At 50.6% G+C, this 15606-nt stretch overlaps 1 protein-coding gene across 2 annotated transcripts in view; it reads right to left on the bottom strand.

The window, feature by feature from the left end:
- Positions 1-300: 300 nt before the first annotated feature.
- Positions 301-15606, bottom strand: part of UBR4 (ubiquitin protein ligase E3 component n-recognin 4) — a 118081-nt gene continuing 102775 nt past the window's right edge. For both annotated transcript variants that reach the window (XM_087820201.1, XM_087820202.1), the window contains exons 99-106: positions 14730-14843; positions 13222-13364; positions 12653-12778; positions 11394-11588; positions 7969-8193; positions 4665-4755; positions 3805-3967; positions 301-1410 (exon numbers count right to left, since the gene is read on the bottom strand). In XM_087820201.1, the coding sequence (XP_087676327.1) occupies positions 1346-1410; positions 3805-3967; positions 4665-4755; positions 7969-8193; positions 11394-11588; positions 12653-12778; positions 13222-13364; positions 14730-14843 (1122 nt within the window). In that variant the 3' untranslated portion in view covers positions 301-1345. The remainder of the gene's footprint in view (positions 1411-3804; positions 3968-4664; positions 4756-7968; positions 8194-11393; positions 11589-12652; positions 12779-13221; positions 13365-14729; positions 14844-15606) is intronic.

Here is a 15606-nt window from a genome sequence, read left to right as displayed (position 1 = left end):
TCTTGCAACAAACTGCTTCTGTCTCTGGCTAAACCCCAAGCACGATGCTCACGCCTGCTGTGGCGACTTCGACAGAGGCTCAGTGGAAGGGACACGAAGTCCTGGCTGTGGAAGTCTCTGAAACGGGCCCAAAGGAACCTCCTGTCCCACATGGCCTGGCCTGAGGATGGAGCCACATAAACTGGACATCAAGAAAGGGGAGTCTATCACTCAGAGAAGCAGCAGCAGAGCAGTCACGGAGGTCAAGACATGGGCGCCGGCGAGTTCTCCCTCCCCAGAGGCCATCTGGACCAGCCTTGCCCTAAGGTCCGGGAGAGGCTCTTAGGGGTTTTGCTGCTTCACTAGCAAGAGGGCCACTGCCCATGAACGTGGCAAGTGGGTCTCAGGCCCCCAAGGGACAGGAGCCACAGTGCTGGAGGACACAGCTTCAGAGGCACAAACCTGCAGCTCTGGCAGCCACTGGCGGAGGCCTCCGGCAAGTGACACTGGTTCAGTGGCCTTTTCCTGTAGGGCTGTCAGAAGACTAGAAATAACCACACACATTGGGCCTGGCAGAGGTACTCGGTAAAAGACAGCTGCTCATTATTGTGATTCTAGGTCTACCCCAGGCTCTCTCCTAACAAGCAACCCTGAAGAGAAGTCGCCAAAGGGTTCCTGATCCACAGCTGGCAGGCGAGTGTCCGATGCGCTTGCTGCAGAAAGGCTGGTGCCCTACTGCACGGAGCTGCTTTCTGCCGTGGGCTAGAAAATCATTGGGCTCCACGTGTCTTTGGGCTCCAGCTCTTAAGGCCTAACCATTAAGAGAGTTGGCCAAGGGGTTTGTTTTAGGAAAGATCACATTCATCAAATGCGGTGCCCCAACTTGCTGGCTGAACACAGACAGGCTCCATTTGACGCTGACAAGAGGCCCAGACAGCAAATCTGATGGTCTTCCTGCGCTGACATCGGAAAGGGTGGGTGGCCAAGGAAAAGTCTTTGGCCAGTGTCACTAAGGACGGGTTTAAGCAGCAGTCAACACCTTCTTTTTCAATGTGTATTAAGTCATTCGTTTATTTCTCAAGATGTGCACACTCAAGTATTAAGTTGGCCAGGACAACTCATGGCTCCTAGGTATGTACAGGTCCTTCGATGGCTTGGGTTACAAATAACTTCATAGCTAGTGCACCACACACACAAGATAAAACAGGAAGCCTAAAAACCCCAAGCCACTCCAAGGAAAGATGAGGGAGGGGAGGGGAGGAGTACTGATGTGGCGTCCTGTGGGAATCAATGCACAGGAGGGAGGAACACAGAGGGATGGGAGGCCAGCCAGCGTCAGTGGGTCAGCAGCGGTTCTGTGGGACAGTCAGGGGACTGAGTTCAACAGGTCCTTCAGGAAACTCTCTGGATCAGTGATTTCTGATAGTAGACCTGGAAACAGAGGCAGAGGTTGGTTAGGGGAAAGGAATGCATAGCCCCCAGTCCACTGAGTCATGGCTGCCACATCCACAAAGAGAACATACTGTACTCCAACAAGTTCTGACAGCGGCTCACTGGAGGCTTGGCCATGATTGGGGAGAGAGTCACCAGGCAAACACTCCCATCCTGTGAAAGGAGGTCTGCTCTGGAACCAGGCACTGCTGTTTGTCTGAGGGTTACAGTGGCACAGGCTGACCTCACAGTCTTCCCGGAGCAGTTCTAAGCCCGGGTCCAGAGACCACAGCAGGGGCCTGCAGGGCCACTAAAACTGAGTGGAAATGGAAGGAAAGTGTCCATAGCCTTCAGCACATTCTCAAAGGGACCTGGACTGAAGAAAGGTTAATATCACCGCCCTGGAGGTCTGGAGGTGCAGAGAAGGGTAGTAGGACCCTAGGCTCATCTGAACTCTGGGCACTAGTCCCGGGGCCCTGAGCCAGCTGCTGACACTCAGAAGCTCCGACAGTGACAAGTCCTTGTTTCATCATTGTGGGGATTAAATTAGGCATGTATGTGAAAGCGCCCAGTGCACAGGCGCACAATCAGCATCAGGTCCCCTGTTGTCCCTGGCCCTCCTACATAAAGCAGGGCACCCACGTTTAACAAGCAGGAGCTGTTACCCCAAGGCCCAGCACAACGCAAACTGAAGTTCTCTCCCCAGAATCTGATTAATGCAGGGAAGAGAGGCACTGATCATCTCCAGTTGGTTTCGGAAGATGTTTCTGTCCTTGCATTCAGATAGGGTGTGTCCGATGTTCTGAGATTTTCTACCAGTTTAAATAAAGTAATAAAGTCAGGCTATGAAAACTGGAACTCTGAGTGAGGGCCACAGAGGCTCCATGTCGACCGGCTCCTGTGCTCCCCTACTTCAGGCCAGGGTGCTGCTGCTGCAAAGCCCTGAGCTGAGGTGATCACCTTCCTTACCCTGCCCACCTCCTTCCTTTTACTCAGACTCTTACATTCACACTGACAGTCTTTGTTCGACATTCACCAGACCCCTGGGTGACAGGCACAGTGCTCGGCCCTGAGGAGACAGATCCATAGGCTACCTGCATATTTGTAGGGGGTCACTTCCTGGGAAGAAGGCAGGAGAGTAGCTAAGGTAAAAAGTCAAGGCTGGAGAGATGCACGTGGAAGCATCTAGTGACGTTAACAAAGGAACTGCAGGGAGCGGTGCTACCACGTGACCTCCGATGACGGGGAGGCACCAGGCTGATAAAGGCCCATCCTAGGGCACAGCTTCCACTGAGGCCACTGCAAAGGACAGTCAAGTGGAAGCCCAGGGCCTTGGGGGACACTCCATCAGTTGGGGCTGAGCTGGGAGCATCACAAGAAGCATCACTCCAGACCTTTGAGAGTTTAGTTCCCAGAGGGCAAACAGAAAAATATCAGTGGGATTGGGAAATTTTCCCCCTGCTTCTTTTCATGTCACAACATTCCCACAATGAACATCAGGGGAAAATAAAACAAGCTCACAGGAGTCAGGCAGGTGTGGGCCCCTCTGCTTCAGCCCTGGGAGCCCCACCTTGAGCAGGCGGCAGTGACAGGGGCTGTGAAGTAACAGCGCCCACAGCCCGAGAGGGCGCCGGATCTACGATCCGAGGTAGATTTTCCCAGGCAGCAGCCCAAATCACCCCCTGCGGTCACCTGATGCTTGGTTATGAAATCCAAACAATTTTTAATGTGTTTGAAATTAAAATACACATTTGTTGTATAAGGAATCCGTACGCAGGAGAGAAGGACGAGCTTTGTGTGGACACGGAACTGAGGCTGTCTCATAGGATAAGTGCTCAAAGTGCTGCCCTGTTCTTATAATCGAGATGCCCTTTGCTCTGATGCTTTGATGTTCACCACTTATTTTAAAAATCAAAGTTGAAATCTTCTACATCCCTCCAGGGGCAGCTGTGACAGAAGAGGCTAGAGAAAGACAAATAAGCTCCATGGTCCTCTCTGAACTGTCATAAAGAGCCAGGAATCAAAAGGGGGCTCTACCAGTTTTCCAGCTCTGCCCCACTAGAGATGTATTTAATCTTCAGCACCTCAGTTACCCCATCTGCACAGTGGGGATGACCACAGCCCTGCCTCTCACAGGGCTGCCTTGAGGACAGGGAAATGCAGTGGGCAGCACAGTGCCTGGAAAGCAGGGAGTCCACAACGTGTGCCATAGCTGCTGCTCTCATAATCAGTGGCTTGGTATGTACTTATCTCTTCCAGATCTTTTGGTGGCCCACAGGCTAGTTTTCACCTGTGTTTCTTCTGATATGTGAAGATAAAAGCTATGGCCAGCCCCACTAAGACAAACGGGTTTTGCTGCAGAAGATCTTTGAGATAGAAAACCCTGACACTGACCAGCCACGTCGAGGAACTCCGAGAAGGTCTCCACGGGCATGAACTCCTCCTGGAAGGTCTTCAGGGCTTTGTCAGCAGCTTCACAGATAGGCATGTCGTTGTGGCGGATGTATTCCGCTAGAGAGCAGGACCAGCCTCCCTCTGTGTTGCTGGTAGGCACCTTCTGCAAGAACCAACAGGAGACAGGCCCGGGAGGGGCGGGGGGAGATGACTTAATGCCTCAAATCAGGCCCTGTCAGTCCTGTGAAAGGAGAGACCTCCTAGGGACATCAAAGTGTTCCCTGGAGGATGTGTTTTGCTTCCAGGAACAATAAAATTTCATTTCACTCCTCTTACAGCCCCTTTATTACACACTGTGTCACCTGAACCTACAAGCTACAACAAGTGATTGCATTCTTTCCTCCACACTCATCACATCTGCATTTCCCAAAGAAAGGGAAACGTCAAGATGCCTCAATTGAGCTGTTTCATTCAGATTATGAAAGGAACCACCCCAAACCCTCTGATTTCTTCCAGGCAGAGAGGAGTGTCCTATTGTAAGCTGGGCTAGAGTAAGTCATATTCAGCAGAGCAGTGGAGTTTATCGAAACTGAGGGGACAAGAATGAACAAAGGGTGACTCAGGAGGGAAGCTTTTCTTGAAGAAGTGGGTCTGTAGCAGGCCTGAGACCAAGTGATAGGGTTGAGCACAGACACGCCAGGGTCTAGGCTGGTGTAAATCCCCTCCCACGGTGGGTGTGCTTGTTCCCTGGGAGAGGCCAGGGGAGGAGCAGCTACCTGCTGGCTGAGGCAGGGTCAGAGCCAGCAGCACGTCACCTAACACCCCTGCAGACATCACTGAGCCTCCAATGGCGTCCTTACCTTAAACATGTTGTAAATGAGATCGACAAGGGCCCAGAAGAGGAGGGAAGAGCGATAAGCAGAGTAGTCCTTCACGGTCTTGTCCGTCAGCCTGGAAAGAAGATCCCATTACATGTCCATGCAGACCCTGGAAGGGTCCTTCCAGGACAGTGCAAAGCATGGGGGAACAGGGAAGAGTCATAGTAATCTGTGTGTCACTCAGTGCCAGCCTCTGTATGTCTGCTCAGAAAAAAGTAGCTGTGGGCAGGGCCTTCTGAAGCCCCGGGACCCAGTACTTCATTTACTACAAACACATTCCATGACACATTCATCTTTAGTACTGACTCTTCCAAATCAGGGTAAATGGGAAGAAAGGGAGACACAGTTGTGACATGGAAACCAAAAAGCTACTGCCTTAAAAAGACCAAGGACTAGCGTGTTCCCATGTTGAGCCCCTACACGAGCTGTAATAAGTGAAGCAGGAAGCGAGGTTCTCCACAGTCTTCACATTCCCACTGGGAGGATTTTCAGTCAGCAGACCGAAAGCCACCAGATACAGCAATTTGTTAACCACGTGCTGTGTTGAAAACAGCAAGCTGGTGCAAAAGTGGCGATGAGCAATGTGAGGCGCAGGATGGAGGACGCAAGCGCCCGGCCCTCCCAAGGCCGGGATAATCCCGAGCAAACTGCTCACCACACCTCTTGGTTTCTACCCAGTATCAACCGCCTCTACTTAATCCCGTGATTAAGGTGCCTGAGGATTAGGGCCCGGCAGGCCCTGGAACACTGGGGGCTACCTGCAACCATGTCTGCTGCCTCCTTGGCAGGCACCGCTGCCGTGAGGGCTGGTTACACCAGGCGGAGCCACTGTGAAATACAGGCTCCTCTCTGTGCAGGGAGTGACATATCAGGGCCAGAATTCGGTCCTACCACCCAAGTCTACAAGAAGTACTGTCTGCAAACTGGCTTCACATCTGTAGTAAGTAAAGGCCAGATGAACCCTTGTCATGGAGATGCTACACCTAGGAACACACTGAACAGAGCCCACAACTAAAGGGACTAGAATTTAGTATTAGTGTGTGTGTGTTACTTATTACAGAAGCTAAACCTATACCGTATGGGCCTCAGGTGATGAGACAGGCCATCCATCACACCTAGTCAGTAAATGTAAATATTCCACTTGCTGAAATATGCTTCCTGTACCCTCCCTCCACCCGATGCCCTCCAAAGCACCCAATTTCTTTTATTTATTTTTTTATTTTAAAGGAGAGGGAGAGAGAGAAATAGAAACATCAATGATGAGAGAGTCACTGATCGAGCCCACAACCCGGGCATGCACCCCGACCAGGAATCGAACCCTGATCGCCTGGATCCCAGGTCGACGCTCAACCGCTGAGCCACGCCTGGCCGGGCCAAAGCACCCAATTTCTCCCCTGTGTGCCAGGCGTGAGGATGCTGCAGCCTAAAGTGAAAAAGACCATGTGAGGGGTCTGGGGATGAGGACAGTGACCCATTTCTCTGCAAACTAGATGACAAGAAAGTCCCAGGATTAAGTATCTGCAAGTTCCTGGCAGACGACCCTTCCTCCTCAAATGTGAAACACGCAGAAGAGCCCGACTTCTCTTGTGCAGATGCCTAGAGCTACATTTTTGTGTCTACCATTGCCTCCCACCCCATAATGTACAAAGCCTGTGCCAGCGACACTGCCCCAACCAGCAAGGTAACACCCTCTAAATGTCCTTCCAGCCATGGCCTCTCCTCAGAGGTGTCTCAATACCGTGCTAATGCCCAGGTCCTCCTCCAGCCTGTTTCAGGAGCACCCTGGCTCATGTCTCCACACCACACCAAGTTCGGTCCTTCTCTGTGACTGTTTTTGCCTTGGTGAGCAGGAATCTTGAATAGCCCTGCCCAACTTAATTATTTAAGGCTAATTAGGAAAGGTGACTAAACTGCTACAGAGAAAATGGCAACTCATGAGTGTAGCTCACACTGGATTGCCTAATTAAGCTGTGACCAAATCGGCTTTTCCTTAACTGCCTGGGACAGTAATGAATTCCAGTCTCCTAATTGAAAGCAAAACAGCTCCTGTGGGCTCAGATTTCACACCTGCCACTGAGAGCCTGTGCCCAGTAAATCGCCACTTTATGTGCTATGGAAGCAGGCCAGCCTGGCTTATCAACAGCTTGGTATCCACCATATCTAACTTGTGATTCTGGAGGCTAGTTAACTATTAATGCTTCGGTCTCTTGGGAAACACCGGAAGTGATATGTCTGGAATGGGGGCAGGGGTCAGATAGGAATCTAACAAGACTCGCCCCTCCTGCTCTACACAGAGAAACTGAGACTGGCCTGATTCAACAGCAGAGCTCCAACCTGGTCTCCCTGTGGGCGGGAGGCACCAACTAGTAACACTTGATAAATCAGAGCTGTTGAAGTAAAGATGCCAGGTGTGCCAATTCAGGCTCATGGCTGTTTCCACTTGGTCTGTCACTATCAGGGGCCTGAAAGCTCCTCCTAGGCTCCCTTGTTGACCTACAAGTGTGGAAATGTTTCTTCAGATCTTAGCAAAAGCAGAATCCCAAGGATAGATCTTCCAAAAGGGATGATTTTCCTCAAGCAGCAGAAAGCCGACAAACCCATCCCCTACTCTGCAGCATAGGGCAGGCAGACTGCACAAGGCCACCGTGAGCCAAGAGTGGTGCCCACGGAGTCCACTGAGTGTGTGGCTTCAGGTTGTTGTTTGGAGATGTTTCTCTCAAGTCACCTCCCACCTGACCCACAAGGCCAAAATCACAGCACAAGGTCAAAAAAACAAAGACCACTTCCTCTGGGAGGTGTCCACATCAATAGGAGAGGAAGAACAGCTTGTGGGACATGACAAGGACAGGACTAGAATGTGACCAAGGAGGGAGATGACAAGCTTTTAATGATAGGAAAAGAAAATCTCCAACTGCAACCATGCAGAGGCTTTCTTAGTTTATGCCAGACCAGCAGCCTGGGAAACCTGTCACCTGTCTGAGCCCGACACCCAAATGCTCCTCCTCGTCAGTCTCAAGACTGTCCATGGCTGGCTGCCTCTTGAAATTTCCCGGAGACAAGCCTGGCCCTGCCTCTCTAGTGGCTGAATACCAGACCAAAGGTGGCCAGGCACCTGCCAGCCATCAGGCCTAAACTGGGCATGGCAGATGAAGAAGGGTCAGGACCGATAACTGAGTCAAATGAGCACCTTCCCTCAGCACTCGCTCACTGCCTGGCAGTTTTCACACACTGGGAATACACAGTTCAGGCAATGGGGCAGGAGACAGCTTCCTGGACAGGTACTAACCTTGTGGCTCCTCCTGGAGCCACTGCCCGGGCCTGAGATGTCACCAGCAGCCTCCGCAGGATTTCCACACGAATGGCTCTCCACTTCTCGGGGGGCAGGATGTGAAGGGCCAAGACTGTGAAATAGTGAGGCCCATCCACTTCAAAGGCACTCTCTACCCACTTCTCCTTGGGTTGCTCCAGAAAGCCCTGGAGGTTCTTCTCTTCCCGGGAAGTTGCTCGGGTTCTAGAACAAACAGGGCTTGATGAAACGAGGGTAGATGCCAGGGACCAGCAGCAAGAGGGGAGGAGGGTGTGCTCCATTTCTTAAGTGTCTTGAACTCTTGGATAACACAACACTCCCACCCATCCTGGACCACCCCTCCCATCTCCTCTCCAACTGCTGCTGCTTCCCTTCCAAGCCCTTCTTGGTGGCACCTTCCTTGGCCCCCTCCCCACCCCACCCCCAGCTCAGCTCTGACACAATTCCAAACAACCGCTGGCTCTGAGCACCCTGTGGGTCGTGCACATTCACAAACACTCCACCATCAGTGACCTCATAATTCTGGAAGGTGACAGCCAGCACCTTTTTACCACGGTGATTTGCCCAAGGTCACCAAGCGTTGGGTGATAGGGTCAAGGTGAAACCAGAATCTCTGGTTCCGAGCTCACTGCTCACACTCCCTGAATCTGAGGTGTCTTATTACAGCTAAGTTATTTGCACTCCATTTCCATCAGCTGCTGTCCATGGCTCGCTACATTGTTTTCCTGTTTTTTGGGGGTTTTTTTAATGTATCTTTATTGATTTCAGAGAGAGGAAAGGAGAGGGAGAGAGAGAGACAGAAACATCAATGATGAGAGAGTCACTGATCGAGCCCGCAACCCGGGCATGTGCCCTGACCGGGAATCGAACCCCGATCGCCTGGATCCTAGGTCAACGCTCAACCACTGAGCCACGCCTGGCCGGGCTCCGTGTTTTTTTTTAATACTCACCCAAGGGGTATTTTTTCCAAGGTTTTTAGAGAGAGTGGAAGGGAGAGAGAGGGAGAGATGTGAGACAGACACATCGATTGGTTGCCTCCCGCAAGAGCCCTGACCACGGCCAGGGATCGAGCCTGCAACCGATGTACATGCCCTTGACTGGAACTGAACCCGGGGCCCTTTAGTCTGCAGACTGACGCTCTAACCACTCAGCCAAACCGGCCAGACTATTTTGTTTGTTTTCCTGTGTGTCTGTGCCCTCTCTCCATTAGAACAGCTTCTTCCAGGTGAGCACTGCCTCTTGTTCTCACTCTTGCCTAAACTGCAGTGATGATGATCATGAAGTTTAATGACAGGCAACTTTCTTAGACCTCCATGTGGACTGTCTCATTTCATCCTCACAATAACCCTGAAACAGGGACTAGCACTATCCCAATCTCATAGAAAAGGAAACTCCAGTACAGAGAAAATAAGTATTTTGCCCAAAGTCACACACTGGGGTGTGGAAGAACTGGGCTTTGAGCCCAGGCTGTCTGGCTCCAGAGCCTATCCAGCATTAGTTCATTCTCTATCTCCCCTCCAAAATGAAGCCTTGGTAGGTGGTCCCTGAGTCAGCACAGAAAGGGCGCAGGAGCCCCTAACGATCAGGTATTTCTGGCTACACTCTCTCCTTATAACCTGGATGGTGCTCTCAGGCCAAGAGAGCCTGATGTCCCAATTATATGGGGGGAAATAAACAAAACATAGCACTAAGAGTCATAAGAGTCAAAGTAACCAGGTGTGCAGACGGCACTGCCAGACTCTAGACTGTGGGAAGCAGGAGGGGCAGTGCAAGGACACCCTGCTCTCTGAAGAGTGGCATAGATGGAACCAGTGAATACACTCAACTATGTTCTCCAGAATTGGGAATCAGAAGCTTTCTGCCATTATAGGACCTGCTCAACTCTGCTCTGGATCATGGTGTCACATTCTTGCCTTAATACACAAATGGTCCACTGAAGGCAGCCACCCCCCTCACCCAGCCCCCCTGTGACCAAGCTTGCAGCAATGTGAAGTGACCAGCTAGGGAAGCAGTCTGGGGATGAGAAACTGCTTCTGCATGAAGCTTCCAGGTCAGCCTCAGACTGACCAACACAACCATGACACAGCCAACTCCCTCTCCACCAAGGAGCTTGAGCAGGAGTTAGAATGTCTAGCATTTGACAAACAGTGACACCTAAAATCCCCAGCTCTGTTCCGCGGGGAAATCATGCCTGCTCTGCGGTGTACCTCCGCCCTGGGGAATGGAGCAGCCCACTCCATGTCCTAGCTGCCAACAAGAGACATGTCTCTGCAAAGCCAAGAGCTCTGTCAAAGGCTACAAACACGCAATTAGCACGGCTAAGGCCTGAAGCACAATTTGCATAGTGGGAGCGTTTGTGCTGTCAGCGATGCAGGTGTTTCTTCTGACAGTCTAAACAGTTTAGCAGGTGATGTAATGCACTGACGGAGACCTGCCCATGCATCTTTTCAACAATGAAGCCTATGGTCTGGAGATCAGCCTTTTAACTCACAAGGAAATAGGAGGCAAGCAGAAGATAACATTGTTGAAGAGAGAAGACCAGCAAGGACAAGAGACATATTGTCTTGTTGCCTAAACTGAACTGCAGCTGCCTGGGGTAAACTGTGCACAGCCTTTCCACAGCCTGCCAATTCTCTTGCCCAGCAGATCTGTAAGGCTCTTGCTTGAAGTCTGGGGCTAAAATATGAAACCATTTAATCTAAGAGTTAAGTATATTAAATCTCTTAATTTGCTTTTGAAATCAGAGGTGGAATGAAAGAATATTATTCTCTACCCCTAAGTGCTTCAAGATCATACTTTCACATAGCAACCTAACTACTCCATTATGTACATATGGATGAAAATACAAATCTGATTTTTCCTGGCTGCCTTCCTTGTCAGTTGACTTTCCCAGATAATTTTTAACACTCCCTCCTTTCCCCTCACACCTGCCAGAAGTATTATTCACTGGAGAAAAAACAGGGGAAGCAAGTCCAGTTTCCATTTATGAAATGGGTTCTTGGCTCTGCCGTATCCCCTAGGTATGAAACCCTCACCTGCAACCCCTTGAAGTGACTGTGTGTGGCTCCCTCCTCTCACCTCCCCCATCCAAGAGAAGACAGTGTTGCAAGGAGAGGAAGAAACAGAGGCTACATCCAAGTAGAAGCTTTGATGGTCTGGCTTCTCCCAGTTTCTGCCCTCTCTGTGCTGAAGGTCAGTCCAAAGATGCAGCCCTTGGCTGCCCATGGTGGAAGACAGGGCAGTTTTGGAAGGAAGTCACCTAAAAGCCGTGGATGAACACTCCTACTTCAGTAAAGGCTGCCTCAGGCCAGAAATTTGCTCTGTAACTAACTAGGGCAACTATGGACAAATGAGAGGTCTTATTGAGTCAACTGATGCTGCCCAGTGGGATGCAAGATACTGACGTGTTCAGGACGTAAAGCACAGTGTGAATGATGTAGGGGATCAGGTGGATGTTGCTCTCCCGGCCGCCCCCACCAGTGTCCGCGCTGAACGACTGCTCCATGGCGAAGCGCAGGAAGAGCAGCTTGATGTCGTGGATGTTCAGCTGGTACGTGGGCTCCCGCTGGCCCGTGCATTCCTGGAGGTATGTGTTGTGCCTGGGGGATGCAGAACAAATGGTGAAATGGAAGCAAATTCCCTGGTGAAAACCCCCTTCCCTGATGGCTGCACAGGTTAAACAAATGGACAGAGGGGTGAAAGGGAGAGTCAAGGACAAGCACTGGAGTAGGAAGAGGAAGCAAAGGACATTTCATTTCTGCTGTGACTGAAAGTGATGCCCTCCAAGCTTTGATGAGAACCCACTGGTTTCGAGGGACCCATGTCCTGATGGACCAATGTCATAGGACACAGCGTGGCAACATATAGAAGTACATTTTGGAAGAACAAAGATAGAACTTATCCCTTCTGACTGACCAGGAAATATATTCATAAGAATCAACTCCTCAACCGACAAATAAAAGCTTCTTCTATGTCAATTTTCGTTACAATCTATTATGCCCCTTATTAATTGTGTGACCTTAAGTAAGTTATTCAATCTCTCTGGGCCACAATTTCATCTGTAGAGTGTGTTTAGCAATAATACATGGTAAGCATGTCAATGCTGCCCATTGTCACTTCCCTTGTTATTGCTGCCAGGTACTTGCTTTATGTGCCTTTTCATCACTGAGCATCAAGAACAGGACCTGGGGTGGGGCACACTCCACAAGACAGCCGTCAGAGGCAAGGGCCTCACAGAAGCAGCTTCAGCTACTCTACTCTGCGTTTTAGGACAAGGGAGCCCTTGACAGGGCTGGTATTCCCCATGCCACTAAGCTATTAATTTTTATTATTTAAACCTCAGAGGCACACACTGTAGAAGTGAACTCTGGGAAATTTTGGTCTCAAGGATCAAGTCAGGCATCTCATGTCTGATGTCCTTAGATCAACAAAGAAGCAGAGGTAGTACATAACTAGAAACTACACAGTGCACCAGACTCTGAGGGTACAGCTTCTCTCAGCAGAGTTCCTCTCTGTTCCTAACAGCCTCTTGCCAGCAAGCAAAGAGATATGGATACCCAATGAAGGCATCAGGAAATGGTCTTACCACAGGATGGGCTGAGAGCTGATGCCCCCCATCTCCTGGGAATCCCCTTTCCTACCATGCAAAATGCTCAACACTCACCTTGCCAAGCAAGTGGCAAAAGCTGACTCAGGGACGTGGGGTCCCCAAACCGGAAGGAGCCCATTGCACTTAGTGTTGGCGTTCTGAAGGGCAGCACTCTCCCACTCTTCTCGGCCTCGAGCCAACCTGGGTGGGGAGGAGAGCAGGGATTAGTGACTGCTAGAATTAACTTGGCAACCAGGCACTTGGAACAGTGGAACGGAGAAGAGTTTGCTAACACTAAGTAAGTTCGCCCACACTCCTGACTCCACACAGAGAATTAGCCATTTGTAAACCCAATATAGCAAATGCAGGCCTCACTGTTTCAGGTAAGTAACATTGCTTTCACGAGCCTTGGGTCCTGGTCATATGGCAAGAACAGTTCTGAGGTCTACATGGTTTAAGGTAAAACATCTTCCTCCCCAGAGACTAAGGAACAACGTTGAAACTTCAGGGTTGGCGGTCCCACCCCTCCAAGTCCAGGGACTTGGGCAAGCTGCTCCCTCCTGTGAAGCAGCAGAGGTCTGGAGCTGAAGCACACGTGCGGGAGAGGCCCATTGAAGGAGTCAGTCCGCCCGAGCCAGGCCCACCTGACGGCTGCCAGGTGGCAATCGTAGTGTACGATGTTGAAGTGGGACACGGTACTGTAACCCTGCTGTTTCCGGGGCTTGTTCTCCATCTCCTCCAGGGCTACCCGCTTGGTGAAGGTGTAAATGCCCAGGACCTTTGCAGGCTACAAAGACAACAGGAAAAGGAGGCAAGGTGAGGAGAAACGCCAAGGCAGGCTCTGGAAGCAGGTGAAGCAGGGCAAAAGGGACCCACAAGCCTACCCTCCTAGATGGGGACGGTCCGGCAGAGGGGTGACGGCCAGCACTCCAGGCTCTGGGTTAAGCACTGGCTGGGCACAGTGGGAGAATGTGGGGAGCAAGCAAGCGGGCACCGTGCCGGCGGAGAGGCAGACAGGTAAGCTCCCATTGCCCTTCTTTCCCTTTTGCTGCACTGACCTAAAAATGAATAAAGTGCCTTCTTGGTAAGTCAGCTGCTTTTCAAAAATTATCAGGCCGCTCCAAAGAGCTGTGTCACAGCAGAGCTTATGAAGCCTGTGGCCCAGGGCACCTGCCCTTCAATAGCTGAGTGCTAAGTTTTAAATACAAGCTAGAGAGAAAGGAGACCGGACAGGCCACTTGCTTCTCTGCTCCTTTCAGGTATAAATCTAGTTTAGGGAGCCTGGTCTCCCCAGGTGTCCTGAATGGAAGCAGCACGGTATGTTTTTAAAAGCCCAGAATTCTGGCTCTGCCCGTGACCTTTTTTGTCATCCACAAACTGGGACTTTTCACAAGTTTAAAGATAAAAGTATGCATCCCGCCCGGCCGGGTGTGGCTCAGTGGTTGAGCATTGACCTAGGATCCAGGAGATTGAGGTTCGATTCCCGGTCAGGGCACATGCCCAGGTTGCGGGCTCCATCCCCAGCTGGGGGCATGCAGGAGGCAGCCGATCAATGATGACTCTCTCATCACTGGTGTTTCAACTCTCTCTTTTCCTCTGCCTTCCTCTCTCTGAAATCAATAAAGATACATTTAAAAAAAGAAAAGAAAATGTTTAAAAAAAAATTAAAAAAAAAGAAAAGAACACATTCCACTAGGTGTGGCTCAGCAGGTGAGCATTGGCCTAGGATCCAGGAGATCAAGGTTCAATTCCCAGTCAGAGCACACGCCCAGGTTGTGGGCTCGATCCCCAGTAGGGGGTGTGCAGGAGGCAGCTGATCAATGACTCTCTCAACATTGATTTTCTCTCTCCTTCTCCCTTCCTCTCTATAAAATCAATAGAGACGTTAAAAATAAAATAAAATAAAAGTACATAGTTGCCATAAAGCTGTGTGCATGGGGCCTAGCACAGACAGAATCCAATGAGTGTGTGTTGTCTACAATCATGGTGATGATGAAGTCTAATGTTCTGATCAGTGTGCCTTCCGGCCTTTAAAGAAGAGTGGCCAAGAGGCAAGCTTTGGCCAATCTAAGAACAAAACAGCCTGCAGGTGAGGGCCACCACTGGAGCAAGTGAGCAGGCTGAGCCACCAGGCCCGGGCCCAGAGCCGTACCTGGAACTTGTACCCCTCCCTGCAGATGCAGCACGTAAGGCCCGGCTCCTCAATCAGCTCTTCCATTTGTTTCAGGAGCGCTGTCTTGGTCACGACCTGGCCCTTTTCATTTGTCTGTTGGGGGAACCCCAAATGGCTTGTCAGCAGGGGATTTCCACCCCCACCCCCACCCTAGCTCAGGGGCACTCAGGGTCAAGGCTGACCCTCCACATACACTAAAAGGACTGCTGCATCAAAAAGAAATCTCTTCAGTTGGCTTCTAATGATGGTAAAGACCCAGATTCCCCTGCTATTCTCTCCTGCAGGACCACTGAAGCAGAGGAAACCACCCGTTGGAACCCTGGCAGGTCGCCCTTGCCACCAAAACAGCCTTCTTTGTGCCAGCAATACCAACCCTCAGCCGCCAAGGGTTGTTGCGTTATGATTCAGTTACTGTTCCCATGGGAGTTTTAAAATTGCTGACACTCAAGTTTGCTGGCTTGGAGGAGGCTCTCAGGGCTACTGCTTCCTCTAAGGCCTCAGGACAGTGAAAACAGCACAGAGCCCTTCATGTAAACAGACCCCAGTTCAAAATCCTGTCAAGCACTTATTAGTTATGTGTCTTGGCCTATTTACTTCACCTCTCAGCCTCAATTAGTTCATCTGGATAATACCTCACAGAACCACATGAAGGCGTAATAAAATCTTCCAAGTAACCTGCCTAAGCACAGTGCTTGGCATATGGTAAATCCTCGATAAGCAATGGTTATCATCACCATCTTTACTGTTTCGTGAACTAAAGTCCCTTAACCTTGAGTCTCATCTGGATAGCAGAAAAGTCAGTCACAGCTCTTGAGGGTTGCTGGGAAGATTAAGGAAGTGAAGGGTCTGGCACACC

The sequence above is a fragment of the Miniopterus natalensis genome, chromosome 9, assembly GCF_054644295.1.
Source record: "Miniopterus natalensis isolate mMinNat1 chromosome 9, mMinNat1.hap1, whole genome shotgun sequence".
NCBI lineage: Eukaryota > Metazoa > Chordata > Mammalia > Chiroptera > Miniopteridae > Miniopterus > Miniopterus natalensis.
The sequence above is the reverse complement of the archived record's forward strand: the minus strand, read 5'-3'. Positions and strand labels throughout refer to the sequence as shown.